Source organism: Ursus americanus, chromosome 6, assembly GCF_024610735.1.
Source record: "Ursus americanus isolate L20-20 chromosome 6, mUrsAme1.1.p, whole genome shotgun sequence".
In the NCBI taxonomy this organism is placed as follows: Eukaryota; Metazoa; Chordata; class Mammalia; order Carnivora; family Ursidae; genus Ursus; species Ursus americanus.
This window is the reverse complement of record NC_142132.1, coordinates 83,090,817-83,118,461: the sequence shown is the minus strand read 5'-3', so window position 1 is coordinate 83,118,461 and position 27,645 is coordinate 83,090,817. Positions and strand designations below refer to the sequence as shown.

General features: G+C 46.2%; 1 protein-coding gene across 8 annotated transcripts in view; it reads left to right on the top strand.

Moving 5' to 3' along the window:
- MTR (5-methyltetrahydrofolate-homocysteine methyltransferase) overlaps positions 1–27,645 on the top strand; it is a 119,754-nt gene that overhangs the window by 65,906 nt on the left and 26,203 nt on the right. For all 8 annotated transcript variants that reach the window (XM_045802332.2, XM_087863179.1, XM_045802336.2 and 5 more), the window contains 7 exons: positions 5,957–6,046; positions 7,348–7,500; positions 9,470–9,577; positions 10,718–10,818; positions 16,759–16,826; positions 17,406–17,526; positions 24,106–24,187. In XM_045802332.2, coding sequence (XP_045658288.2) covers positions 5,957–6,046; positions 7,348–7,500; positions 9,470–9,577; positions 10,718–10,818; positions 16,759–16,826; positions 17,406–17,526; positions 24,106–24,187 — 723 coding nt within the window. The remainder of the gene's footprint in view (positions 1–5,956; positions 6,047–7,347; positions 7,501–9,469; positions 9,578–10,717; positions 10,819–16,758; positions 16,827–17,405; positions 17,527–24,105; positions 24,188–27,645) is intronic.

Here is a 27,645-nt window from a genome sequence, read left to right as displayed (position 1 = left end):
AGTGTCCTGACTAGGGCTTTTCCCGCCTCCGAACTCTCCACCCACTTGCAGTTATTCGACCTCCGCTGTAGAGTGGGAGTGGGCGTCTTGTCCTATCTCTGGGTCACTGAACATTTCTGCAGAGAGTCGCAGAGCAGGGGTTGCAGTTGAGGCCGAGGGAGCAGAAGCAGAGCACACCCAGCCTGCTTCAGGATTCTGAAATAGGTTTCTTTAAATTTATGTTGAGTTGTAAAATTAATTTTGTCCCATGCCGAGGTAGCACATATTAATTCTAGAAAATTTGCAAAATATAGATAAGCAAAAGAAGAAAATAAAAATCACTCAGAATCCTACCATCCAAAGTTAGCACTGTGGAGATTTTGTTATGACCTTCCAGTCATGGTTTCGGTTTGTCTTGAGAATGATTGTGTCCTTACAGATGTGCACACACACACACACACACACACACTCACTCACATACGTTTTTACAAAAACAGTCCTCTATTCTAGGTGCTTTTTGGCAACCTGTTTGTTTAGCAGTATACTGGGGACATCTTTCCATTTTATGAGATATTTTTCTGCCTCATAATTTAAATGAGCTATTTTGGATTTTCTAGTGTGGCTGTGTTATTACCTGGTGCCCACTGCAGTGTGTTTACATTTGTTTGTGTCAGGATCCGGTCCATCCGTGGCAAGGTTCCGCAGTTCGAGGCTTGGGGTCTGTGCACATTTGATATACAGACATGAGAATATGATCATTAATCCAAAACTCGGTTCCTTGTCTCCCCCTTACCACGTGCCGGGCCGTTGTAGGTACATTAAGTATCTGTCATGGGTGCTGCTTCCCAGAATTCTGTTTCAGGAGAGATGAGATCTTTACCTCAAAAAAACTTGTAAATTTATTTCAGAAAGCAATGGCAAGGAAGGTATTTTTTTCACAAGCACGTGGGGAAAGCGGTAGAACGCTTTCATGGATGTTGTCCCCTTTGTTACTGTTTTCCGTGTCAAAATCTGAATATAACTCTGGCTCAGATGTTCACTTGTCCTCTTCCATTGCAGAGGGAGTACTAGAGTTTCTGGAAGAAGGCTGGGACGGGTTAGAATTAGTGCATCCGTGATTTATCAGCTTGATGGGTGACAAGATTTCAATTTCTGCAATTGCCGTAGGCTCAGCGAGGCTGATGGAGATAGACTGTGCTGTGGAGCACAGAACCCTCCTCCCAGTTCCTTAAAAACATTCCTGGTTTCTCTTGTGGGCCCAAGACGGAATGTCTCAGGTCCTGATTATTGCAAATATAGTCACGTTCTGCTCCTTGGCTCAGTGCCTAAGAAACAGTCTCTGGGTGTTTTTTTCCCCTCTTTCCAGGGCTGTTTTTGCTCATCTCGACAAAGTACTTAGCCTCTGAGTGTGGCACAGTACCCCGTGTTCTTCTTCGCCTGTCTTCCACTTAGTGAAATAATTTCACTTTCTTTCCACTGAGTGAAAGAACCCTCAGACAGGGTTCTGTTGAAGGACAGAAGGGTGTCACAGCTTCTAAAAGCACAGAGTGACACTAGAGAGTTCTTAACCCACGCCATCCACGTGCTGTGTCTCTGTGCTCCGCCGTCTCCTGTAGGAGAGATCAGGCTCCTCCGTTGGAAGACTGTCCTCAAGGTGTTGTTGACTTTGTATTTTATGTCCGTCATTCTTTTGGGTCTGTTCACTGTTAGCATTTGTTGACAAGTTTTTCTTTTTTTTTTATAAAATTTTTTTTAAAAAGATTTTATTTATTTATTAGAGATAGAGACAGCCAGCGAGAGAGGGAACACAAGCAGGGGGAGTGGGAGAGGAAGAAGCAGGCTCATAGCGGAGGAGCCTGATGTGGGGCTCGATCCCATAACGCTGGGATCACACCCTGAGCTGAAGGCAGACGCTTAAGGACTGCGCCACCCAGGCGCCCCTGCTTACAAGTTTTTCTTTCCGCATGTCGTGCTGAGCTGTCAAGAGGTTTTGCCCCTGGGGCACAAGCCGAACCAAGGGAAACCTTACAGCAGTAGCAAGAGCTGAACGGTCTATCGTCTAAGAAATCTCCTCCCTTTTAATGTAGCCACACAACTTATTACAAGCCATTGACCCCTCTGTCAAGTAGACTGTCTACGTTCAAGGTGACTTCTGTTACCATTAAGGGAATTAATAACCAAAGCAGGTATACTTAATAAGTCCCAGGAGTTGCCCGCTCTCTAGCATTTTCTCAGGATATACCGAGTGCAAACGGAGCATAAAAAGCAGTGAAATTAAGGGACAAATAAGGGGTGAGGATTTTTTTTTCTTTGTAAGAGAATGATTGTCTCTTTTTGTTACTAAATGATGAAGTCAGCACCCAAGTTTCCTGTGTGACGTATTATTGAAAAGATGGAGGGGTCCCTGATGGCCCAGTTGGTTAAGTGTCTGCCTTGAGCTCAGGGCATGATCTCAGGATCCTGGGATCAAGTCCCACATCGGGCTCCCTGCTCAGCGGGAAGTCTGCTTCTCCCTCTGCTGCTCCCCCTGCTTGTGCTCTCTCTCTCAAATAAATAAATAAAATCTTTAAAAAAAAAAAAAGGAAAGGTGGAAAGAGCCTTTTCTCTTTCTCTAAGCTCTTCAATCCCACTTTGGTGGAGTTAATGGTGTATTGAAAAATAATTATTTAAATTTGGCACAGGCTGACCTGTAGTAAGTAAATTAATTTTGGTAATAAAAACTTCTAGGTGTTGTGGTACTGTATGATTTCCATGGAGTTTCTTTTGCTTGCTTGCTTTCTTTCTTTCTCTCTCTCTCTCTCTTTCTCTCTTTTTTTCTCTCCTCCCCTCCCCTCCCCTCCCCTCCCCTCCCCTCCCCTCTCCTCTCCTCTCCTCTCCTCTTCTCTCCATGGAGTTTCTTTATTAAGTGGTACCTTAATAGAGGTCATGGCCCCTTGGGCCTGGAAGGATCTCTGCTCTGAATACAGTGGCTCCTGAATGACCTTGGGTTGTGAGAATATTTTTGATACTTTTCTGGGAAAAAAGTTATTGGATCCTTGGTCTGACCTTCATTTCCCTCATTGCCACTGGAGGTCATGTTCTTTTTGTCTTCATCTCGAGCAGTTTACTCCCCTCGATGCCCGCCCAGCTTTTCTGCTTGTCAGAACAAAGCGCAGATGCCCGCGGGGACGCTCTGACGCGGCAGCTGCTCTAGAGCGGTAGCGACAGAGACGAGGACCCAGGTGGACGCGGCGGTTGATGGGTCGGTTTGCTCGGTGGCCTCGTGCTTGATGAGCCTCCACGATGCGGCCTGCGTGTGGTCCCACCTGTGCGGATTTTGTACTTAAATCGTGGAGAGCATTCTCGTGAATAACTGGCTGGAAACCAAGCCGGGCTCCGCACGCCATGTTGTAGACCTGAAGTAGCTGCTTTCCGATGTGCCGTTTGTCTTAAGTATTGATGTTCTGAAGCTCGGTCGTCGGGCCGGGTAGTTTCCATTCATTGCAGCCCCCGACACTTGGCCTTCCCGGGACCCTCGGTAGCCACTGTTCACCGTCCCATAGGTCCTGATGGCTGCCCGCCCTGGAGGCGCTGCACACTGTGGCATCTTCCTGGGAACACACCAGCTCCTTTCTCCGAGAGCGTGTGGAACCCTGTCCTGTTTTCACTCCTCACACTCCGTCCCACCGGCAGGAATCGCCTGATGCCGTGGCTAGTGGGGCAGATGGTGCATCACACGTACCTAGTGAGAGGAATGTGAGCTTCAGGAGGACTTTTCTTTTTTCTTTTCTCTTCTCTTCTCCTCTTCTCTCCTCTCTCCTCTCTCCTCCCTCCTCCCTTTTCCTTCCCCTCCCCTCCCCTCTTTTTGGTTTTCTTTCTGCAGTGCCACACAGCTCTAGTTCGGTTTTTTCCTTCTTCATGGCTGAACAGTATGACCTTGTATGTGTCTGCACCACATTTTCTGTATCTGTTCACGCACCCAGCACATTCAGGGTGCTCCCGTGCCCGGCTACTGGCAATAATGCTGCCAATCGTTCTTTTAAAGTCTCCCTCTTCATTTTCTTTGTCTGGGGAGGAAGCCCTTGTGCCATCAGCCTTGCCGCTAGCACCCCCGCCCTGCAGTTCTGCGGGCTCTCCCCGGGTCCTCCCTTCCTTCTCTTCTAACACATCGTCCTTTACATCTTTTGTAACGTCGTTATGCTTGTCCGTCTTTCCTTCCTGTCAGCACCACGGTGGTCCAGGTTGTGACTGTGGGCTGATACGGTCCCCTCCCCTTTCTGGGTGTTCTTAAAATGCTGCTTGGCTCTTCTAGCTTCAGAAGTTTGGATTTGGTCCTGCTCTTCCCCCAATCCCAAAATGCCTGGAAGGTTGAATCCAAACTCGATAGCATGGATTTCTGGTGCTCTGTGGCTTGGCCTCTACTACCCCGCATAAATGTGGCGCCAGAAAGTCTGGTTTTGTTGGGCATGAAGTCACTCAGCTAATATTTACTGAACTTTTGTTCTGTGCTATGCACTTGACCGAGCATAGAGGATCTAACCAATAAGAGAGATGGGCCCCTCCAGGGCCGACAGTCCAGCGAGGTTTACGAAAATGCCAGAGGCAGCTGTAACCCAGCGGGGTTGGTGCTGAAATAGGGCGAGTGCAGGGCACTGTGAGAATGCGCAGGAGGGCCGCGGAACCCAAAGGTAGAGGTAGGTGGTTGGGCAGGCTTCCCAGGAGGTGCAGGTCAGGGGAGACTTGAAAGCTACGTGGACTTAGCCAGGTGGGGCTCTGGTGTCAGAGTGCAGGGCTGCCGGTCCCTGCCAGGGCGGGGGCATTTGCATCTAGCCAGGGACCAGCACGGGGGTAGGTGCTGAGTAAGCGTGTGTCACATGAATGAATGTGGAGGCCCAGAGGTGACAGGGATGACAGAGAGTGTGAGGAACTGACATGTTTGGGATAGCTGAGTGTGCTGGGCATGGCAGAAGATGAAGCGATCAGAGAAAGCCAGGTCGGGGCGTCGCATGGCATGGAGACAGCCTTGGAAGGGAGTCCTTGGCACAGAAAGCTCATCTGTCCTGGGAGGAATAGGGCACTTACAATGACTTCTGTCACGTGGGGATGGTTTGATGAGATTTGCAGTTTGGGAAGGTCCGTCTGGTTACAGTGTAGAAGATAGACTGCAGACCGGGGAGGGGATTCTGGGCTGCACCAGCCAGGGGCTGAGACCGTGAAAGTGTGGAAACGGGGCAGGGAGAAGTTTAGCGGACGTGCAGCCATTGGGACTTGGCGAGAGGAATGAATGAGTATTAAAGAATGCTCCCTAGATTTTTGATTGGGGCGACTGATGCCACCAGGTGACGTGGAGGAAACAGATAAGGTCATGCAGTTCACCTGGGAGGCACGTTTTGTCCCTTTGTTGAGTCCATCCATGTCTTCGAAGTCTCTCTTCACTCTGGTTTGTGATGATGACTCGTTGCTCCAAATTCCTGGTCTAGTTTGTGTCCTGCAATAGTCTGTGTTATCTACTCATTTGGCCCTGGCAGGTGTCTTCTCTGGGGGCTTGCCCCCTGCACCTCCCTTAGGATGTGGCCAAGTCCTTGAGGGCGTTGGCCGTGTCCTACAGCTCTTAGCTGCCCACCTCCCAGATGCTGTCTGACTCAGCCCGTCTTCTCTCTGCACATATTTGTGGCTAACGATGCTTCTTGCGGAGGGTTCTGGAGGCCTGTCACATGTGGGGAAGAGCTTCTCTTACTGCCCTCGAAATCCTTCATTTGAAGTTGTTACCTTGTAGGAAAGGAAGAACAGGGCCTCACTGTCCTTCTCCTACAAGGTCAAATCCTGAAAGACCTCTCCTTGTCTCTCCTTCCCGCAAATGGTTATTGAGATCTTAAATCATGTTGGGTACTCAGCGAGGTGCTGGCAGTATATGAAAAGAATAAGGTATAGTTTTTTGCTGCTATATAGTTCAATGAGGGCCTGTTGTACCCATCTGTCTGTCCTAATTTCAACTCAGACACATGGCAAAGGAGGGAAGAAAGTCATCCAGACTGATGAGTGGAGGAATGGCCCCATTGAAGAACGCCTGGAGTACGCCCTCGTGAAGGTGAGTTGTGGGGGCCCGGAGTGAGGTGAATGGGATGGCTGGAGGCGCCTCGTGCTTGCCTCATGCTGTTGCTGGAGGGGAGAGTCCCTAGACTACCCCCGAGTGAGTGTGTCCCCCATCCCCCACCCTACCTCCAGCACGGGTAGTCGTGTCTCTAAACTTTTTGGTTGTCACAATAGGGGGCGGGAGGTGTTCCTGGCATCCAGTGGCCAGGAATGCTGTGGACATTCTGTAGTGCACAGGAGGCCCCACATGACAATTGTTCAGCCCAAATGTCCTTAGTGCCAAGGTTGAGAAACGCTGTCCTAGACCAGGTTGCTGTCTTTTGATCAACAGGCAAGTCCTGGCTCTTCTGTTGATAATTGGATTTTTCTTTTAAGGTTTTATTTATTTATTTGTCAGAGTGATCTGAGAGAGAGTGCTAGCACAAGTAGGGGGAGGGGCAGATGGAGAGGGAGAAGCAGACTCCCCGCTGAGCAGGGAGCCCTACACGGGGCTCGATCGCAGGACCCTGAGATCATGACCTGAGCCGAAGGCAGATGCTTCACTGACTGAGCCCCCAGGTGTCCTCATAATTGGAATTTTAGACAACATCATCTCTTGGCCTCAGTGTCTTCATTTGTGGTTTGGAGAATTTCAGAGTCCTTTTTTTGTTTTTGGCTCTCGAATTTAACTTTTAACTTCTTGAAGCTTTTGAGGTTTACATATTTGAAGTTGTGGAATCAGTCAGCCATATCCAAGGGGCCTCGAACCGGGGACATGGGAGATTAGGGCTTGATTTTTAGGGCTTGATGTTTTCGGGCTTGATCAGTGAAGACTGGAGAAGTGCGAGGAGGCTTCATGGGTGTGAACTTCACCTCAGGGTCCTGCCCATTGTCCTTCCTCCCCCTGCCCTGGAGCTTCCTAGTGAAACGAGCTGATTTCACGGGAGGTCTTTGGTCATGTATACTCTGCTAAACCACTAGGATGCAAAGTGTGTGAGCTTCCTGGTCTTCCCTCTCTCACTGGTGACTCACTGTTACTGAGCACTTACGTTGTGTCAGCCCAGCCGGCTAAGCACTCTACATAGGGTGTTTTATGTATTCCTTGAGATAACCACCTAGGCAGGTACTGTGTGACATTTTAATTTAGGAAACTGAGGCTTGATAAATTGCTTAGATTAGTGATAGGAGCCTGGATTTGAACTCACGCAGTCTGATTCCAAAACCTGTATCTTAAGCATTTCCATGATTCGTTCTTTATGGCTATTTAGACTTAAGCCAATTTTTAATGTGATTTTTTTCCTAATTTTTTTTTTATAGGGTATCGAAAAATATATTATTGAGGACACTGAAGAAGCCAGGTTAAACCAGGAAAAGTATCCCCGGCCTCTGAATATAATCGAAGGGCCTCTGATGAACGGCATGAAAGTTGTCGGTGACCTCTTTGGAGCTGGAAAAATGTTTCTACCTCAGGTTGGCAAAAGATCGGGGGGTGGGGTGGGGGGATGTTTACATAGCCGAAAGAAAAAGACTTTGTCTTTTAATAAATAGTAAGTTCGGGCATATTTCTCAAGTTTTGATTTCGGTAAGAGCTTGTGGACATTGGAGATTGGGTCATTTCTCTAAATGTGTTCAGGAATAGTGTCTGGAAGGTCCATCTTTAGGGTGAGGTGCAGGTTAGAGGTCATCTGGAAACTCGTAGCATTCTTTTCTTTTTTAAGATTTTATTTATTTATTTGACAGAGAGACAGCCAGCGAGAGAGGGAACACAGGCAGGGGGAGTGGGAGAGGAAGAAGCAGGCTGCCAGCAGAGTAGGGAGCCCGATGCAGGGCTTGATCCCAAGACCCTGGGATCATGACCTAAGCTGACGGCAGACGCTTAACGACTAAGCCACCCAGGCGCCCCAAAACTGGTAGCATTCTGATCACAGTTTTGATCTTGTGTCCCATCTCTTACTCCCAACACCCATCTGCTCTTCCCCCAAGTTACAATAAAATCCAAGATGAATGTAAAGTTCATAGCATTAGCTTTTGGTTTGACCAGCCAGTAGTCATCTTTAAGGATGTGTGCTTTGAACAAATCGTTCCCATTTAAAATAGTGATATACATTACATTTTATGTTTCAAGAAAGTTAGAACTCTCATTTTGATTTATAGAAGCTGCTGACCATTATCAGTGACCAAACTTTTAGTTGAGCCATCAGGGTTAGGACTGCGAGGTTAGGACTGTGTTTTGTTTCTATTTTTTTATTACTCATTCTGTATTCAGTTAATTGCCCATTTCCTTTATAACATTCACCCCCTTTTTATAAAGCTTTATTGTTTTATAGTTAACATACAACGAAGTGCACATATTTAGAGGATACTGTTTGATAAGTTTTAACACATATGAGCCAGTGAAACTCTCGCCACACTCGAGATAAGGAACATTTCGTTGTCCTGTCCTCTTAATCTCCTCCAACCTGTGGCAGTTCCTCGGTCTTTGCTCTTCATGGTGTTGACCTATTTTTCACTTTGCATTTTTAAGTTAACATTAGAGATAGAGACAGTTTTCACATGTCGTTTGAACAATGTCTTGTTATCCGTCCCACAACTTCTTCCCCTCATGTTAGTGTTTTTACTTGACCCTCGTGCAGTTAGCAGAACCTGGAAGTTAACATCGATATGATGCCGTTAAAGAAGGACCTCATTCAGATTTCACCAGTTTCTCCACTGCTGTTTTCTTCTTACTCCAGGATCCCACGTTGCTTTTTTGTCCTGCCCTTCTCAGTACAGTAATTATATAGACTGTCCCTCAGTTTGAGCTTGTCTGATGTTTGCTCGTTTTTTGGCAAGAATAAGAGCGATGCTGTGCCCTTCCCAGGGGATCGTATCAGGAGGCCCAGAATGTTGCTGTGTCTTGTTACTGGTTATAGGAACTCTGCTCACTCGGTTCATGGTGTCTGTTAGGTTTCTGCACTGTGAATTTACTTGTAGGGAGAAACTTGGAGACTGTGCACATATCCTGTTTCCCATCATACTTCTTAACCGTATGTTGAAGAATTTTGTAAAAGGCCCTATTCTTGCTTAAGCATGAGCCTTCATTATAAGTGGATTGTAATGCTCGGGATTGAGAAAAGAAGGCTGAGAGGGGGCTCATGGTAGAAAAGGATGCCTAGAACTTGGAGAAGTGATAGACGGCCTTCTAGGCTGAGAAATACTATTGTGTAGAAGTTCAGAAGACAGAAATCACAACATGTGGTTCTTAGCTTTGTTCTCCTTGTTCATTGTCTTTCCCCACAAGGAACTCGTTCCTTATCCTGTCTGCTGTCAAAAGTGGACTCTACTGTGACTGACCTGAGGTCAAAGCTTGCATTCTTGATTTATGCTAAAATGCACAAGTGGCCATTAGCAAACCATTCAGGATCAGGTAAGGATGCCTGACTCTGTGTGTTTTCCCTAGGTTATAAAGTCAGCTCGAGTCATGAAGAAGGCTGTTGGCCACCTTATTCCCTTCATGGAGAAAGAAAGAGAAGAGAACAAAATGCATGCTGGCACAGAAGAAGAAGAGGCAAGTCATTTTGTCCAGGCCACTGGGCCCTGTGAGGAATTGACCTCAAAGACTTACTGGGGGTGGGGGGTAGGGACCATGGGGCTTGGCTGTGCTTGTCATTGAAGATAAAATAGAGCAGTGATCTCTTTGACCCAGTATCAGAATACCCTGGGCTTTTCCTTTGAGTGTGGCTTTATTAATTTTTAATATGAATGTAGTTTTTCAGACAGAGCCCATGATTTCAAACCAAAACCAGTTCGTTCGTTCATCTGCTGAACATTTACAGAGCTCCTACTATGTGCCAGGCACAGTGCTCCATGCCGTAGCTATAGAGCTCGGATCCTGCCCTTGAGGTAATGGAGTGATGTTTGGCTTTGGAAGGTCTCTACTGATTTGTCTCTGTAGACTGGTAATGTCCTTGGCACTGTGTCTGGATCCACTTTAATTCCTGTTGGCTGTACCACCAGAGTAAATGATTAAGCTTTGACCTTGTGTAGCTCCCCGTGAAGCTCAGCCAGCTTTGGCCTGTAGGGTTCTGAGTTTTGACATTGGTGTGAGTTTGTGAATGGCTCCAACAGACGTAGAACCCCACTTGCCTTGCGTGCCTTTTTCTTTTATCTTTTTCTTTTTAAAAAATGATTTATTTATTCACTCATTCGTTTGGGGAAAGGGGTGCCCACAGTGCATACATAGCACAATGGTATTGAAGGAACAAAATATGACGCGATGCCCCTGCCCTGGGCTGTTGAGATGCTGGTTCCAGTTCCAGTGGGACGTATGCACTTGCCAGCTTCTCCCTCTGTTTCCTCGCTCTTCCCTTGCTGCTCACAATGACTGTTTGTCAGACAGCGTTTTTGGACTTAAGAATATGTTCTTCAGCTACGGGACTGTTTTGTAGTTGACCTTAACCTGTTCTTACAGATGATGGAACCCCCGGCTAAAGCTCCCTGGGCCAACCAACTAGGCAGGCCTCCTTCACATAGCTCGGGCTCACGGCTTTCTACTGGCAGAGCACGTGACGTGGGTTCTGGTTCTGTTTTTGAGGTTGTCTCGGTTGTATGAAAGTGCTTTCCATGCCAGCACCTGTCTGGCTCTGGGGAACTGGCGATCTGCTCTAGGTGAGCACAGTGGTGCTCAGCTGTGCGGCTTACTCCCCAGGACCCCTACCAGGGCACCATTGTGTTGGCTACCGTGAAGGGCGACGTGCACGACATAGGCAAGAACATAGTTGGCGTGGTCCTTGGCTGCAATAATTTCAGGTAAGTTCAGACCCACCTCTTTCAACCCCTTTCTTATTTAAAAATTAAAACATTAACAGGATGATTCTTTATTGGTCAGGAGGGGTAGGGTATGGCCGTGGATACTGTAGGTGGTTTTTAATTTCTGTTTCCTGACTGTGTTTTTTACATTTTCTGTGTTGAACACACCTTTTCAAATTGGAATAAGTTAGTAATTAATCTGTGATCTGTTTGGTAAGGACAAAAAGAGCAGTAAAAGCTATTCCAGCAGGGTCAGAACAACCAAGAGGCTTCTTGAGAATTGACCTTGGGCCAACGCTCTAATTACTAGGACACTGGGCTCCTGCCCATAGCCAGAAGCCTGGAGCATATTTTGTTCTGCTTCTCGGTAAACTGCCATGTTTCAGAACCGAGATCTTATAAGACTTTGGCTAAATGGGGTTTTATAAGAAGGCTTTGACTGTACAATTCTCTCTTTCCTCTGCTTAGAACAGGACCATGCATCCCTCTTGGAAATAATGAAGCTAGATTTTGGAATGTTGTATAGAAGTAAAATCTCTTGCTGGTATATCTCATTATAGTGAATATTCAGCCTTCAGTTATTTCCATGTGAGGATGACCTATCATAAGTGTGTTTTGCCCAGATTTCAACATATTCTTTATGATCAGAAGCCTAATATAACTAATGCCTTCTCTGGTCCGTGTCCAGCCACCAGTCCTTTTGAGTCAGGGACTTCTTTCCAATGTGCTGTTTTCTCTGTGAAGCAGGGGCCATGGCAGCAGGGCAGCTGTGCCCCTCACAGGCGTCCCCTGCTGTCCCGTGACAAGTACCCGTCGAGCGCCTCCCTCCTGTCAACTTGGTTCACCGTCTCTGCATTCGAGGCCAGTTCAGTGCAGGCAGGAAGCGCTCAGGAAGGCTGGAAGTGGAGGAGCCGTGTCAGGACGGCACCTTTTTGCCTCTGACTGTCTTCACAGGTGTTCCTATTTGCTGCCTGCTCACTGTCCAAACACTTAGCACCCTCTTCTAGTCCTGGAAATGAGGACTACTGTTCTTGGAATGGATTTATTATTATTATTTTTTTAAAGATTTTATTTATTTATTTGACAGAGATAGAGACAGCCAGCGAGAGAGAGAACACAAGCAGGGGGAGTGGGAGAGGAAGAAGCAGGCTCATAGCGGAGGAGCCTGATGTGGGGCTCGATCCCACAACGCCGGGATCACGCCCTGAGCCGAAGGCAGACGCTTAACCGCTGTGCCACCCAGGCGCCCCGGATTTATTATTTTTTAAATGATACATATATTGGAGATACAGTGGAGGTTGTTGAAATGAGATTTCACCCATAGAATAAGTATTTGAATAAGGTGTTTGCTTCCTGAAATCTACGAGACATCTCTCCTCTTGTCTCACCTTTTCAAACCCCATGTGGACTTCTGTTTGCATTCATCGAAATTAATTAAAATTGAATTCAGCTCATAAATGTCTATAGATCATCTCCTACACACCACACATTGTACTAGCGACACCAAAAAGGTTTAGTTGACATTTCTCAAGAATTCAAGGAATTTACTGTTTATAAGGCTAAATAGCCAGGTTACATAGTCAGCCATGATCATGGGACAGAAGCTGTTGAAAAAAGCCGTTTGTAGGTAAACTTCCTAAAATAATTCTTGAGATATTATTGACATGTGTTCATAATTTTTTATGAACTGGAGAAATGTCTTCTGGTGAAACTGTAATTATTCCTTCTATAAAAACTTGAGTGTGCAAACTTTCTATCCTGTCAAACACCCTTTTGGGTCTTGTGTTTCCTAACACATGGCTCCCCGGTCGGTTTAATTTTATGGTGTCAGCTAGTAGACAAGTGCCCCAAAAGTCTACCTTACGTAGTTAAACGTATACTTTTGCCGAGCATCAGGGTTCTAGGCCGGATCTGGGATGAACCACTCAGCTAGTGAGTGTGTCTGGCAAAAACCATCCAGCACCAGATCCTAATGCAACTTTCTAGTTCCTGGCTCTTTGTCATTGATGCAGAAAATCTCGTAAAATGGTAAGAACTTTCTTCTTTGTGAAGGAAAAAGAAGTAAAGGGTACTGAAGATGGTAGTCCTGTCTAGACAGAGAACATTTTCATGGGGATGACGCATTAGACTCTATGTTATAATAGAGTGTATAAATTTGAGAATTTGAGCAGACTTCAGGGATGTATCCACCGAGAGTCTACTAATACCTCACGTCTGTTTACCACCTCACAAATTAGATAGTGCTTTCACATCACTGATTTTTTTTCTGTCGTCTTTTCCTGATGTTTTTCTTTTCCTTTCTTTTCTTTCATCCTTCTTTTCTTTTTATGGTTGTGATTCTGCTCTGCCTGCCTCAGTTACTGTGTTTCTCACTCTACAGAGAAGGATACTGAGGCTTCGAGAAGTCAGGTGGTGTCTTCATGGTCACACAGCCAGCAGGGACCAGGCCCTGGGCTCAGGGCTTCAGATTCCAGAAGTCAGGACCCCGTGCTCTGTCGGTTTATCTTCCAGTAGTGAGTCTAGTTAGCAAATTAAACAACTTTAACTGTACTGTTTAATGTTGATATTCCAGTTAAATTCCTCTTACGTAATTTAAAATATTCAAAAATGCTTTTTGATTAGGTAGTACATGAAAACAGATATTAGATATACTCCTTACTCATTATTACATAGAAAATCAGATTTTCCCCACTTAATAGGTGATGCACACTGTTTAATTGTGTATGAAAAAGTGGGATATGTCAAAAGAAATTTTAAAATTAGATACCCTATATCTAGTACTTTAAAAATACGGATCTGGTGAAACGTAACAGAGGCCTGTTTATATTTTAACCGGTGGTTGCTAATCTACGTGTGTAGTCTGAGTAAAAATTAAGCAGCGTGCGGCTGTGAGTGCTCAGCTGTACCGAGTCTGACCTGTGCACCACACGTGCTCACTCCATCATTGCTCCCGGGCTTTCAGCCTGACATTGGGGGGGGGGGCGGGGGGGGACATGGTTTTTCAGCTTTACTGAGATGTTGCTGACCAGTGCACCACACGTGCTCACTCGATCATCGCTCCCAGGCTTTCAGCCTGACGTGGGGCGGGGCGGGGGGGGGGGACATGGTTTTTCAGCTTTACTGAGATGTCGCTGACCTACAGTGTCCTGTAAGTTGAAGGTGTGCGACACACTGGTTTGATACACTTCGTATGGCAGTGTGATCGCTGACACCACCATCGCGTCACAAAATTATCATTTCTTTTTTGTGGTGAGAACATTTTCTCCACGTCTTGGCCAACACTTGTCACCACTTTTCTTTTTGGTAGCAGCCGTTCTAACAGGTTTGAGGTGAATCTCGTTACGGGTTTGGTTGGCATTTCCCTGATCCTTAGTGATGCCGGGCATCTTCTCATGCACCTATTGGTCTTTTATGTCTTCCCTGGAGAAATAGCTATTCAGTTTCTCTGCCCAACTTATACTTGAAAGGGAGACTTTCCAGAATTTATTTATTTATTTTTTTAAAGGAGAAATGGAAACAGACCCTATCAGCTTGGCTTAGCGGCAGATTGGAAACGGTCCATGGGGACTGCAGAGTGGTAGGGTACTGCCATCTGGTGGTAGCACCTGTGAATTGCAGGATCAGAAACGAAATTCTTTGTTCGGTTCACTCCCAAAGACCGCAAACAAGAGGCACCCTGCAAGGTTGCAGATGCGTGGCTCTGATTTTCCTTCTTCCAGAGAGTAAAAGGAGCTTTACCTATTACAGTACTTTTTAAATTGCATGCATTCTTAGGTCATATTGGATGCCTTCGCTAAAGCAGCGAGTGCAGCTTACATTTTTTTCTGAATTAAAAGCCCAAATTAAATGCTTGCGTTTACAGTTGTTATAAGCACTTTAGAAAGATGATTTTAAAATCAGCATTTTCCCGTAACATTTATTTTTATTCTCTTTAATCTCTCACGTGGCATAATATAAGAACGTGTATGAGAAGAGGCCTGCAGACATGGGGCATAGAGCTCGAGGTGAAGAAGGGAAACTAAGGGAAAACATAGGGGAATGGAGAATGGAGGTGTGGGGGGAAAAGGATGTGGCCGTGAAGATGAGGGACAGTGGCAAGGGGCGGTGGGAAGCGGGGTGGTGGGAAGCAGTGCGGCAGCCATAGAAGGCAGGGGTGGGTTTGTAACCCATGCCCTCTCCTCCAGGCTTCAGGTCCTTCCTGCAGCCGAAGTTCCCCAGGGCCGGCTGGTTCCTCATTCTGGACCTTAGTGCTAGTCCCTTCCTGGCCTGCCCTCTGTTGTCCTTCATCTAGCTGATATCTACTTATTCTTTCAAAATTCAGCTCAGGTATCGCCCTCCCGGGAATGCTTCAAGCCCCATTTGGATAGCTAAAGAAATCTCAAATTTAGATCAGTCGACTGAGTGACTGACTCTTGGCTTTGGCTCAGGTCATGATCTCAGGGTCATGAGAGCGAACCTGAGGTTGGGCACTGTGCTGGGCGTGGAGCCTGCTTAAAATTCTCTCTGCCATCCCCCCCATCCCAAATCACTCTCCCTTTTAAGAAAGAAAGAAAGAAAAAGAGAGGAATGGAGGGAAGGAGGGAAGAAGCAAGGAAGGAAGGAATTTCAAACTTAATATTTTGAAAATTGATCTAGTTGTGGCCATTAAGATGTTCCCCCTCCCCCTCTGACCTTTCTGCCTACTGTTTCCTCCTTCCCCCATTTCTCTCTCTCCAGGTCTCCTTAACTGTTCTCAAACCAAGCCAGCATGCATAGATGTTCCTGAAAGACACATTGCTTAAAACAAGAAAAAGAAATGAGAGCAAGTTGATTCTTAATATCATACTGACGATTTTTAATGCAATTTTAAAAATACATAAAATGGAAATGTATGCCTTTTTGTCTTGATTTAAAGGCAATATGCTAATTAATTGAATTTAAGTTAAAAAAATAAAGGCAATATGCTATTTTGCTTAGTTTTATATGCAACAGTCTGTATTTAGTCATAGTTTAACAAAAGATCCAATTACCAGATTTTTTCAATATGCTAAAAAGATAAATAAATACAGGTGGTGTCCTCTGACTCTTGTTGTAACCTGTGGCACCGCGGCATTTCCTCTACCAGGTTAATGCTAACATGCTGAGTATGGTTACCGTTGATTTGAAATTGTCTTGGTTTTTGCTGGGGAGTCTGTTTGTGCTGGTTTATTTTTTAAAAAAATGTTAAGTGACACGGGAACAAGCTAAAAAGTCAGTGTCAAACGTACGCAGCAGGAAGCAAAGCTCCCCCCTGCCTGGCATCCACAGTTCCCAGATGATACTGTGTCAAGCACTAGTTCCTAAGCACTGATTTTTCTGATGTAAAATTATTTTGCCTATTTTAATGACATTATGAAAGAAGTGAAAATGAATGCTGTGTAATGCTTACTCATGATAAATTGTAAAAATGACTGGCGTGTGGGTGCTTTCTCCATCTTGACGATGGGTGAAGGGGGAATTGTTACTGAATGATCCAAGTTTCTATTTGGGGTGATGACAGGCTATTGAACACAGTGGTGATGGTTGCACAACATTGGGACTGACTGTAGTTTGTGCCATTGGACTGTAAACCTACTGGTTAACAGGGCAAACAATATTTTACATATTTTACCAGAGCTTAAAAAAATAATAACGTCATATGCCGAAAATGATTGAATCATGCGCTTTGAATAGGTGAATTTTATGCTGGGTGAATTCTGTATCAATAAAGCTGCTTTAAAAATCGTAGCATAGCACCTGGCATATGGCAAGTACGTAATAAATGGTCCTTGTAGCTGTGATGATTGTCGATACTTAGGGAGCATGTCGCCGTGACTCCAGCTGACATTAGAGGAGTGTTTGGGCTGAGTGAAAAATGTTCATCTCGGCTTTGTCTCTGATGGGTTCTCATTAATTTCCTCACATCTCCTTTCTGTCCCTCAGAGTTATTGATTTAGGGGTCATGACTCCCTGTGACAAGATCCTGAAAGCTGCTCTTGACCACAAAGCAGGTACTGTGCACCTGTGCGGGGCTTCCCACTGGCTGTGCTCACCCCCAGGGGGTGGCTGGCGGTGGGCGGCGACGCCCCAGCCCACGTGGGACCGCTGGGGCGTTCAGACAGTCAGGTGCCAGCTCCTGCATGGGGAGCTTGCACTGTCATTTGTCCTGGGCATTGAATCGGTGAATAGGTAACCGTGAAACTCCTCCTAGCTCTGAAGATGGGGCATGGGAACAGGATTCTTATTACAAGGTCATTCTTGATTTTTCTCTGTGTATCGTCGTTTTTATGTTTCTTCGGACACTGTGAGACATTCAAGTCTGGGAGATCATAAACAACGTATTTTATTTGCATGGCTTCCCCAAGCTGTGGCAAGCATGTTATTGCACCTTGAAGCTACAATCATATTTACTACCAGAAGCAAATAAATAAATTGAAACTCCCCAGAAAAGATGTCCTAGAATTAGAAGTTGGAAATTCATATGAGGTCTTCTGGTCTTTATTACAAAGGTTTTTAAGCGAGTCTTGCGTACTTTTCCACTTTCTCTCATTCTCCTTCTCACTCTCTTTTTTTCTTTTTTGAATTAATAGATATAATTGGCCTATCAGGACTCATCACTCCTTCCCTGGATGAAATGATTTTTGTTGCCAAGGAAATGGAGAGATTGGCTATAAAGATTCCACTGTTGATCGGAGGAGCAACCACATCCAGGTCAGTCATGCTAATGAACAAGTTGCTTTCCTTTAAGTTCATTTAAATGCCAGTGTTTAAAAACAGTGATAAAACCTGTGTTGTGCTCCTCCTGTATACGCACCTGAGCGTTCAGCCTTCCCCTGGACAAGAGCCGGCGTGCTTTTGGAGCACGTCTAGGAAACTCCTTTGTGATCTCCCCACCCTTTGCCTTTTTTTGGATTTCTTTGGCTTGTCATTGTCCTTTCCTTAATCCTCTCACCTCCTATTTGGTTCCTGAGGTTTCTGATAAACACTCCTCTTGAAAGCAAACCAAGTGGAGAAAGGTGTGTCCTTTGGCCTGAAGACAGTGCTTGGATTGTAGCCCACTCTCTGGAAGCGGGTGTCTGATGAATTTACATGTTCCCTTGAAGAAACTCCAGCTTTGTAATAGTTGAGGCAGGAGGCCAAGCTAGCAAGAATGAACCAAAAGATCACCTAGGAAGTTGTTTTTGAAAGGGGGAACCTTTTGAGAAACTTTCGGTTAAGCAGTTGAAAGAGGAGAAAGTTTTAAGTTGGTTACATGACCATTATTCAGTTTGTCAGATTTTTCCTGGGGTCATGATCCTAATGATATGAGAAATATGTTAATTATGGGTACTATTAGACTTTTTCTGACATATTCCTTTTGCCCCGTGTCATTTACTTTGGCAGGGAAAAATGCCCAGGTGGAACACTGAACTTGATGATCCTGTCAGCATGCAGTTTGTTTTTCAGATACAGAAATACAATAGAAGTCCAGTCAAAGATATTCCAAAGTTCCTTTCACACTAGAAGCATTAAGCCGTTTGTATTAATCAGGTTTTCAGAGAAATAGCAGTAGGATGTGTGTGTGTGTGTGTGTGTGTGTGTGTGTGTATGGAGTAATCCGCTTCACTCAGAGTCTACTGATTTAAATGTTGATCACGTCTAAAAAATACCTTCACAAAAGCATCTAGATTGGCGTATGACCAAAACCTAGATCCCATGGTGTGGCCACATTGACACATAAAATGAACCATCATCCCATTTATAATCTGAATGGATTGTTTTCACAAGAGTAACAGTGTTACGTGTCGTTTATTCACACTTTTCATACTTGAAGGACTCCATAATGTGGCCATTGTTGCTCACCTTACAGCTGAGTTTGTTTTCCACCCAGGACTTACCCACTAGGGTATGGGTCAGATTATTCTCCAGGGACCTGACCACCCATCGAGAACTGGGGTTTCAGTGAGCAGGGTCTTGGGTAATTGATGATTTTAATGTGACTAGTCGTCAGCTTAGAGAATGATCCGAGAATTTACAGACTGTTGTGAAGATGAAATACCTTTTAAGATCACGGTTGTAAAATGGAATAAATAGATGGGATGCTGGTTTCCGAGTAACCCACTTCATAAGGCAGGACACCACACTGAGAAGTTCAACATCAGGAAGCCACGTATTGCGCTGATGAAAATTGGAACATTACCAATGGTCCATTCTGTTAGATCTCCTACCAAGTAAGGGTCACCAGATTGAAGAAGATTTTACAAAAACATTCAGAAGCAACATAACTAGCTTCCCAAGATATACCATATGCAAAATTAGCCACGAATGCCTCCTAACAGTTAGAACCTGGTCTATCAGGTTAGAACTAAGCAGATCAGAAGTCACCCCGTCTCCATGCTCCTGCAAAACCTCTGTTCTCACAGGCTGGGAAATGGTGATGTGATCCTCCCCAAAGATGGAAATCTGGGTCCCACGACTTCGCCAAGTTCCTTTATTTTTTATTTTTATTTTTTTAAAGATTTTATTTATTTATTTGACAGAGAGACAGCCAACAAGAGAGGGAACACAAGCAGGAGGAGTGGGAGAGGGAGAAGCAGGCTCCCAGTGGAGGAGCGTGATGTGGGGCTCGATCCCAGGTCTCTGGGATCACGCCCCGAGCCAAAGGCAGACGCTTAACGACTGCGCCACGCACCGCCCCTCGCCAAGTTCCTGTAGTTCTCCAGGGCCTTGTTTCTGTATGAGCTCTGCCTTTCTCGTGCTGGTCTCTCCTTGCCTCTTGCAGTTTCTGGGAAATTAATTGGAAAATAAAAGCCAGTTGCCAGATACACGTTCCCTTCTCCGTTGTTCTGCTAGAACAGCCCTTGCAGGATAGATTCCTGTGCGATCTTTAAGAACCTCAGCGTAAAACTTCCCCGTGCTGATTCCATTCTAACGTAGTGACGGTGGGTGAGGCCTCGCTTCTTGCTTAATCAAGCCCTCTTCTTTAAGGAAGTCTTTTTCCTGAAGTACAAGCATCGTACAGAAAAGTGCACCAGTCAGAGATCTACAACTCGATGAAGTTTTACAAAAATGAAGCCCCTCCGGAAGCACGTCTAGCTCAAGAAATGAACGTTAATGGCACTCTGGGTGCTTGGCTGGGTTCCCCCACCTGGTCGTCCTTCACGGCAAAATGACCGCTGTGCTATCTCCTGTCACCGTGGGAAGGTTTTGGCTGCATTTCAGCTTCACAGACATGGACTCTTGCTGCATGTGTCCCTTTGCGTCCGGCCTATTTTGTGCACCTGTATGCCTGCGGGGCCCAGGTGGTGGCTATGTATATAGAAGTTGTTTTTCCGCTGTGGTGTATATTATATTCTGTCGTATGATACACTATGGCTTAGTTATCCAGGCCACTGCTGGTGCACGTTGGGTGTTCCCAGTTTGGGGCTGTTTGGCAGAATGCTGCTGTGTTCGTATTTCTGCCCTGAAGCAAAGTTGCCGGGTCCTGTGCATACGATCATCAGCATCAGACATTGCTGGGTAGTTTTCCAAAGTGATTGTATTAGTTGACACTCCCACCAGCAATTACAAGAGTTCCAGTTATTCCACACCCTTTTCAGTTTTATCCACGTTAGTAGGTATGTAATAGTGTCTTGGTGTGGTTTTCATTTGTATTTCTCTGCTGACTAATGATGGTGACCTTTTCATGTGTATGTTGACCATTTTTGGATATGCTTTCTAAGTATTTTTTTTTTTAAGTTGGGTATTCTGCCTTTTTTCTTACTGATTGGTATGCATTCTTTATTTATATTGGATGTGAGCCCTTTATTAGAAATATCCGGCAAATAGATTCTTCCATTATGGCTTGCCTTTTGCTGTCCTAGTTGTATTTTTGGATAACAAAGTTTGCAATTTTCAGGAAGTCTGATTGATCAGTCTCTTCCTTTATGGTTAGTGCTTTTTGCATCTCTACTCCTGGGAGAGTCCGCTTTGCTAGAGGGCAAGGAGAGGTGGACTGTCTCAGAAGCCCTCTGAGTCCTTATTCTTACCTCCTGCAGACCTTTTGAGAGCCGGGTTCCATTTTTCTGCCTTTGCGAACTGTGATTTGAGCAGATGGCGGCTCAGGACTTCCAAGTTGTCATGAAAGAAGATGCGGAACTATAACATGTCCATGGCTTTTCCAGATCTTAGTGGCCCGTGGTGGCATGATGGAATTAGAACCGTACTCCCAGGACACTCACAAGGAGCCTTACGGCTGACTGGGGGATCCCAGGACGAGTTGAAAGGGCTGTCCAGACTTGGGGTTCCATGCACATGGAAACATGCCTGGAGTTCCCTTTTTAACCTGAAACTCTGAGAGGATGAAAAACGGAATATTCTCTGGTCAGTAACGCATATTGTTTTGCATCACAAGCTAGAAATGACTTGAATGGAAATCTGGCCCTATTAGCTGCACGGCTTCTCAAAGGCACATGTCTGTTAGTCAGCTCTTGATTTTTAAATGGTTTAAAGGCAATAACTGCACAGTATCTTTTTCAGTTATTTTTTTGTGAGTAGTGGAGAATTCAAAAGGAAGTCACATCGCTCGAAGAGAGAGGTCATTTCCCGAGTTTTTGTTTTTGTTTTTTTGTGAATTGTTAGGAGGTAAGATGCTGAATCGTGAAACGGGTGTTGTTTTCCTCTTTGTGTTGGGTAAGGGGAAGCTTGGAGCTCAGGCCTGGGGGGAGGATTTCACGGACCCGACTCCTGCATCTGACCCCACTGCTGATTGCCTCCCGTCTTTATTTCCCCTGACTCTGATTTTTCTCATCCAGTTCTAAGGGTTTTTTTGGTCATGCTGCATTTATATAAAACATTTTAATTCTGGAAGGATAAGGCATGAAAAAAAATGCTTCGAAGACTTGTTCTTTTTCAGAGTTTTTCAGAAGACCTTCTGAAGTTAACATTGTCTGCCCATTTGAAAACCATGGGGGGCGACTCACTGAATCGCCAGTACTGGTGAGGGGCTCAGCAGAGACGGGGCTGAGCTTCAGCCCCCGGGCCCAGTGCTGTGCTGTTGGTCTGTAGGAGGGGAGGAGAGATTCCAGTGTTTTCCATCTCCGCAGGCTTCAGAAAGACATCTGCGTCCTGCTGGAGGAGGCTGCACACATGGAAGCTTAGAGGAAAGTAGAATCAATGTGGTGTTATTTTATAAGGAAACCGGAAGTGCTCCTGGTGGCTGGGCCAGCCCAGATTCCGTGGCCGTGCTCCTTTAGCTTCATCCTTGTGTGTGTGTGTGCTGGGAAGCAGCACTTTGCTTTTATTTGTTGTTGTTTTTAACTAGTGGGATCTATCAGTTTCTTCTCGGTGCCCTTGTCCAGAAGGTCATCAGTGAGAGAATGGCCAGAATTGCACTGGGAATCCTTGGGTGCTTAATAAATACTGTGTGGACTTTAAGATTTAAAACTGTACCGATTCCCTGTAAGAGAAACGTCAGCCAAGTCACATCAGGCTTAATGTTTCCCGGAGGAACTTCATGCAGAATATATGTGGAGGGTATTTGTGTGTTCCAAGAGCTGACCACCTGAGGAACAGCAAGACAGCCTAGTCTCACTTGCGTTCTGTTGAGAAGCCAGAAGCAGTTTCTTCTTTAAAACTTCCTCCTGTTTGAAAATCTTCCACCTTGTAGAATACCGAAGATACTTTCAGATCTTGGTGCGAACAGTGGGCACGAAACAGCACACCCTCAGACGGCAGTGGAGTTGGTGTGGCTGCCTCGGGGCCGTGGTCTGACTCCCCCTGCTGCTCCGCACCCCATCCCCCAGGCCGGAAGAGTCTCTTGCGCCAAGTACCTCCGTTCTTGTGACTTTGCACTTTAGTCCTTGGCCTCCTGTCCGTGTGTGGAGATGCCTGTACAAAGGGGGCAGGTGAAATGTCAGGGTCTTGTCTGTCTGCTTGGGAATGAACTTTTAGTCCTGAGAAGCCTGTTAAAAGCACACTCACACACGTACTGTGCCTTTAATAGTCTCTTGGTTTTTAAAAATTATCTCAGTAATCCACTTATTATTAGAACACGTCAAACACTTCAGAGGAATGGAAAGTGAAATTGAGTCTCTCCCTTCCCGCCCTCGATCCCCCTGCAGCCTCCATATAACCAGTGTTGACACCTGATGTGTATCTCTGTTTTTTCTAAATGTACAGAATTTACTTACATACAAGGTTGGCAGGTTAGGGCAGGTTAAGGGTGGTAGTGTTTTTTTAATTTAAGAAACAGAATCGTATTAAACATCCTGCTCTATTACTTCGGTTTTTTCCCCATATAGTAGCATATTCTGGCCATCTTTCCAAAGGAAAATACATGTTACTTTGAGGGGGAAGAACAGGAACACATCTGAGCCCGGGAAGAGTGCTGCTACCTTGGGGAGAAGATGCGGCGAGAAAAGACTGGGAAGGAGGGCCCATCCTGGCCGAGCTACAGCGGCCGGCCTTTAAATGCACTTGTGACAAAGTGCACACTCGCGTCCCACCTTCAGGGCCCTGTGTGACCACTGTCAGGGAGGGTGTACAAGGGGGTCTTCACTTCTCACTTTAGGGTACCGTGTTCTATGATGAAAGAGCAGCTGCGGGGCCTGTGCTGTGAGAGTCAGTAATCAGAGGGCAGCTTGCTGCACCCTTGACAGAATGGGGTTAAAGGTGTTTTCTTCCCCACTGCTCGAGTTTCCCAGTCTGGCAGTAGGGGTTTGGGGCTCAGCCAATGTGAGCATAGAATGTTGTTGTCGCTTTTACCTCTCTGTGTTACTCGTGTCAAATTGATTCAGGGTCTGAGGTTCCTTACTCCAAGTCCGAGGTGGGCTTAGGGTGTCCCTCAGGAATGGAGGGCAGCAGCTAGTGCGTGCATCTCCTGCGTGGTGTCTGGTTCCGCGGGGGCCCCGGCTGCTCTCTCAGCTCATTGGGAGGAAGAAACGCAGCCTGACCTTCATGGCAGCAAAGCGCAGTTGCCCGGGCTGGTTAGCTCCCTCAGTCAGACAGGCTGCTGATGAGTGCGAGGTCCCGGTCACGTCCCCGTTGGCAGAGAGCTGACGCTGACGACAGTCTTCCACATTTTGTCACAGACTTTTTTTGTAGCATGAGCCAACAAATCCATGTCTTCCCCCCTTGGTCTCCTCATCTTTTGGTGGGGAGGGAGTCCCCTTGTTTTACAAGGGAAATGGGAAGTTCAATATTTGTAAGTACCTTAAAATCTTTCCTTGGAAAGCACTCTGTAGAAACACATTATCTCTAATGGTTCCAAACAAGTGTCGTGGAGGAATCAGCCCTGATGGACGTGTTTTTCTTCCTGACCCTTTTCTTCAGAACCCACACGGCAGTGAAAATAGCTCCAAGATACAGCGCACCTGTCATCCACGTCCTGGACGCATCCAAGAGTGTGGTGGTGGTAAGTGTGGGGCCCGGTGTTACTTCAGATAGGTCGTCAGGAGAGGAGAAGATGCAGAGTTCGGGGTATTTCCCAAGATCTTTTATTTTTGTCCAAGTCTATTAAAAAAATGTGGAGGAAGAGCCTACGGCTTGTCATGGTGTCACTGCGGGGGTGTGCATTGCTGGAAGGGGGGCCAGGTGAGGTGTCCTGTGCTTTGGAAGACCGCGTCCTGAGCTAGCAGCAGAACGCTGGTCTGAGTAACACAGACGTATGAAGACACTTGTGACCTTGACACTGATGCAGAGGGAGAGGGGTTTCAGCCACTTACATGCATTTACAAATATGAATATATACCATCTTAACTCCAAGCCAGCGCTAAAAGGAATGTGGAATTTTAAAAAATGAGCTATTTCCACATAGACCTTTAACCCGGAATGGGCCCGATGACCCTTCCCAAAGAGAGAAGAACATTCTCTGGATGTTCAAAACCCAGAATAATAGATGCTTTTTCTCAGTGAATGTAATAAAAATTTACCCGAGTGTGTTTTTATGCTTCTCTCCATCAGTGAAGCCCAGTATCCTCTCTCGTTACGTGTTCATCGTATAATAGGAAATAATAGCTGGAGGGAATCCGTGCTCCCGTGGTTTCCAGGTTTGTTGTAGCCACAGAAACCTGGTCTGCAAGTACAGCATAGTAGGAATAAGAGCGGCCCCTTCGCTCCAGTTCTCGAAAGAGCACAACTTAAAAACCGCTCATGCTGCTCAGCCTTCGGATTTGCAGGCAAGGAGAGTTACCCGGAGGCCTGCTGATCCGTGAGACTGCCAGCTGACGTCACACAGCCGAACCCGGGTGATCACGGCTCCTGAGCCGTTTTCCAAAGGCATCCTCCAGATCTGTGAATGCATTTATATCGAAGTTGAACAGTAATTGCTGTTATTGGAAATTGATGGGGTGCCAGGCACTGTGCTAGGTGCTTTCCATATAAGCTTTTTTTTTTTTTTTTTTAAACCCCATTTGCGAGATGAGGACACAGGAACGGCGAGGGTAGTTCCTCTCTCGAGGCCACACGTCCGTCCAGCAGCAGGTGTGGGGTGAGAAGTCAGGTGGTCTTACTCTATGCCTCATTAAACTTGCTTCCGTTCATATGTAATAATCCTCCTTTATTAAAAAGGATACAGTTAAATCAGACTGGAATCATAAAGTCGCAGTTTTTTATTTGCCATTGACGTAGACTGATGTATAAATAAACTACATTTCTACAATTTCAGAACAGTTTTTTGTAGCTTATATGTGGATTGTGCTTCATAGGGAGCGTATATCGAGTTTACTGTTGAGTAACCAATGGGCCTCTTTTTAATGCTTGTTGTTATTTTTAAACGCTAATGAGTGACTGAACATTTCTCGTTTGGAGACCAGGCTGTTGGCCCTCTTCAAGTCCACAGGGGTAGCGTTGCCCCCGCAAGTAGGGGGAAGACTCTGGCTGGGAAGGAACCAGCCTCTGGATTCTGTTTTGAGGGCGCTCCGTCACCCACCGTTGTGGGGAGCTCATGCAGCAGGGGCTGAGCGGAAAGCCAGAAGATGCGGCATGGCCACCAGTGCCCTTTCCGGTCGGTCCGTCTGGACGCCAGGAGGGGTTCACTCTTCTCAGATACAGAGAGTTGGCCACCTTCTGAAATTACTCAGACAAAAGTGTGATGATAAGTTATTGGAGTTATTGCTGATGACACTTTTCAGGAGTCGATGGTACAATTCGTTTAGGCTGATCGTGGTTCTGAATCTTCCGATCCGACTGCAGTGAGTGTGGCCCAGGCCCGTGATCCGGATCACTGGCTCCAGCATGTGAAATATGCCAAATTGTGGCAGCTGTGCGATCATTGGAGCGTTAGACCTCCGGGTGCCCCTGCTTTTTTTCCTTTCTTTTTAACTAAAAATCGAGGTGCTGGTACTTAGCACCACTGGGAGCTGTCAGAGTCCTGTTAAAAGTTCTTTGGAAGTTTAGAAAATCAGGGTTTTGCTTTCTCAGAGTCTAACATGTAGCAGAGTGCATGTACTGCAGGGAGCTCAAGAGTCGGCATCCCCTTCCTGTCTTCACCTAGCTCTTCTGGCTTTCCCAAGCGAGGACCCCTCGAGCTAAGGTGGAGGGAAGGCTGGGAAGTACTTTGTGGTGTGAATACCATTCAGGAGCCCGTTGTTAGGCTTGTCACAAAGGTCTTTTCTTTGATTAGGTTCCTTAAGGTGATTTGGCTTTACACTAATTCTTAGGGGATTGGATTGCTGTTGGAGATGCTTAGAAAATTCACATAGAATTATAGACCTTTCAAGCCAGTGGGCACTCCAGCCATCGTCCAGTGTGACTTGGTCAGTTTCACATAATGATACTGACCTTCCAGGCTCTTGTGTTGGAAGACCCAGCTGGAGGCTGAGAGAGGAGATGGAGTGACGCAGGGTTTCGAGCTGATGGTGATCAGCCATTTCCTCTTTCTTGGTAGTTGTATTTTGAGCTTTGGGGTGGTTGTTCTCCCACCACCTTGATGACCCCAGTCATAAATGATACTGTGAAACTGTTCCTAGTTTTACAATTGACTGAGTCGCCTCACATTTCCCAGATGATGGGTTTCCTTTCTTTCCTTAGCAGAAGCTCATAGTTGACCGTGAGGATGAGCCTCATTCCTTCAGGAGACGTTTAGTGAGGAGGCACCTTGTATGTGCCAGGCACAGAGCTAGAAGCCGGGGAAGCGAAGGCGGTAAAGGTGCAGCCCTGCCCTCCAAGGGTCATCCTCTAGTGAGCCAAGTAGATACACAGATGCCGACAGCCTGTGGGAAACGCAGTGAGGGAGAGGTGCACCGAGTACCTTTGCAGCACAGAAGAGCGATACCTAACTCGTGTGTGGCAAGGGTCCCCAGGACCACCCTCCGCTTCAGTGATTTCAGAGAGGGACTCACAGAACTCAGAAACACCGTTATACTCACAATCATGCTGTGTTGCCACAAAAGGGTACAGGTTAGCATCAGCAGAGGTGAAAGATACAAAGGGTGGAATCCAGGAAAGACCATGCACCAGGTTCCAGGCATCGTCCCCCCGTGGAGTCCGTGGACAATGCATAATCCTTCCATGAGTGACTCAGGACACCACGGGCAGTGCATTGCCGACCAGGGAAGCTCAGTTGAACCTTGGAATCCGGGGCTTCTGCTGGGAGTCAGTCCGTAGGAATGGAATGCTTTGAGCACCTGACTGGCCTTAGTTAGTCCAGAGGTCAGACAGATCCCACATAAGCTAGGTCTCCCCCGAAATCATATTGTTTGCATAAACTGCCCCCGGGGTGGCCCAGGGCTCTGGGTGGATGGAGACTTATCAGGCAGAATAGCACAAGGGCTTAGATAAGCTTATCTCTCAGGACCCATTAAGAGCTGGAATGTGTGAGTTGGACGTCCTAGGTCTACTGCGGTAACCCCGACTGCACACCCCGGCAGGACT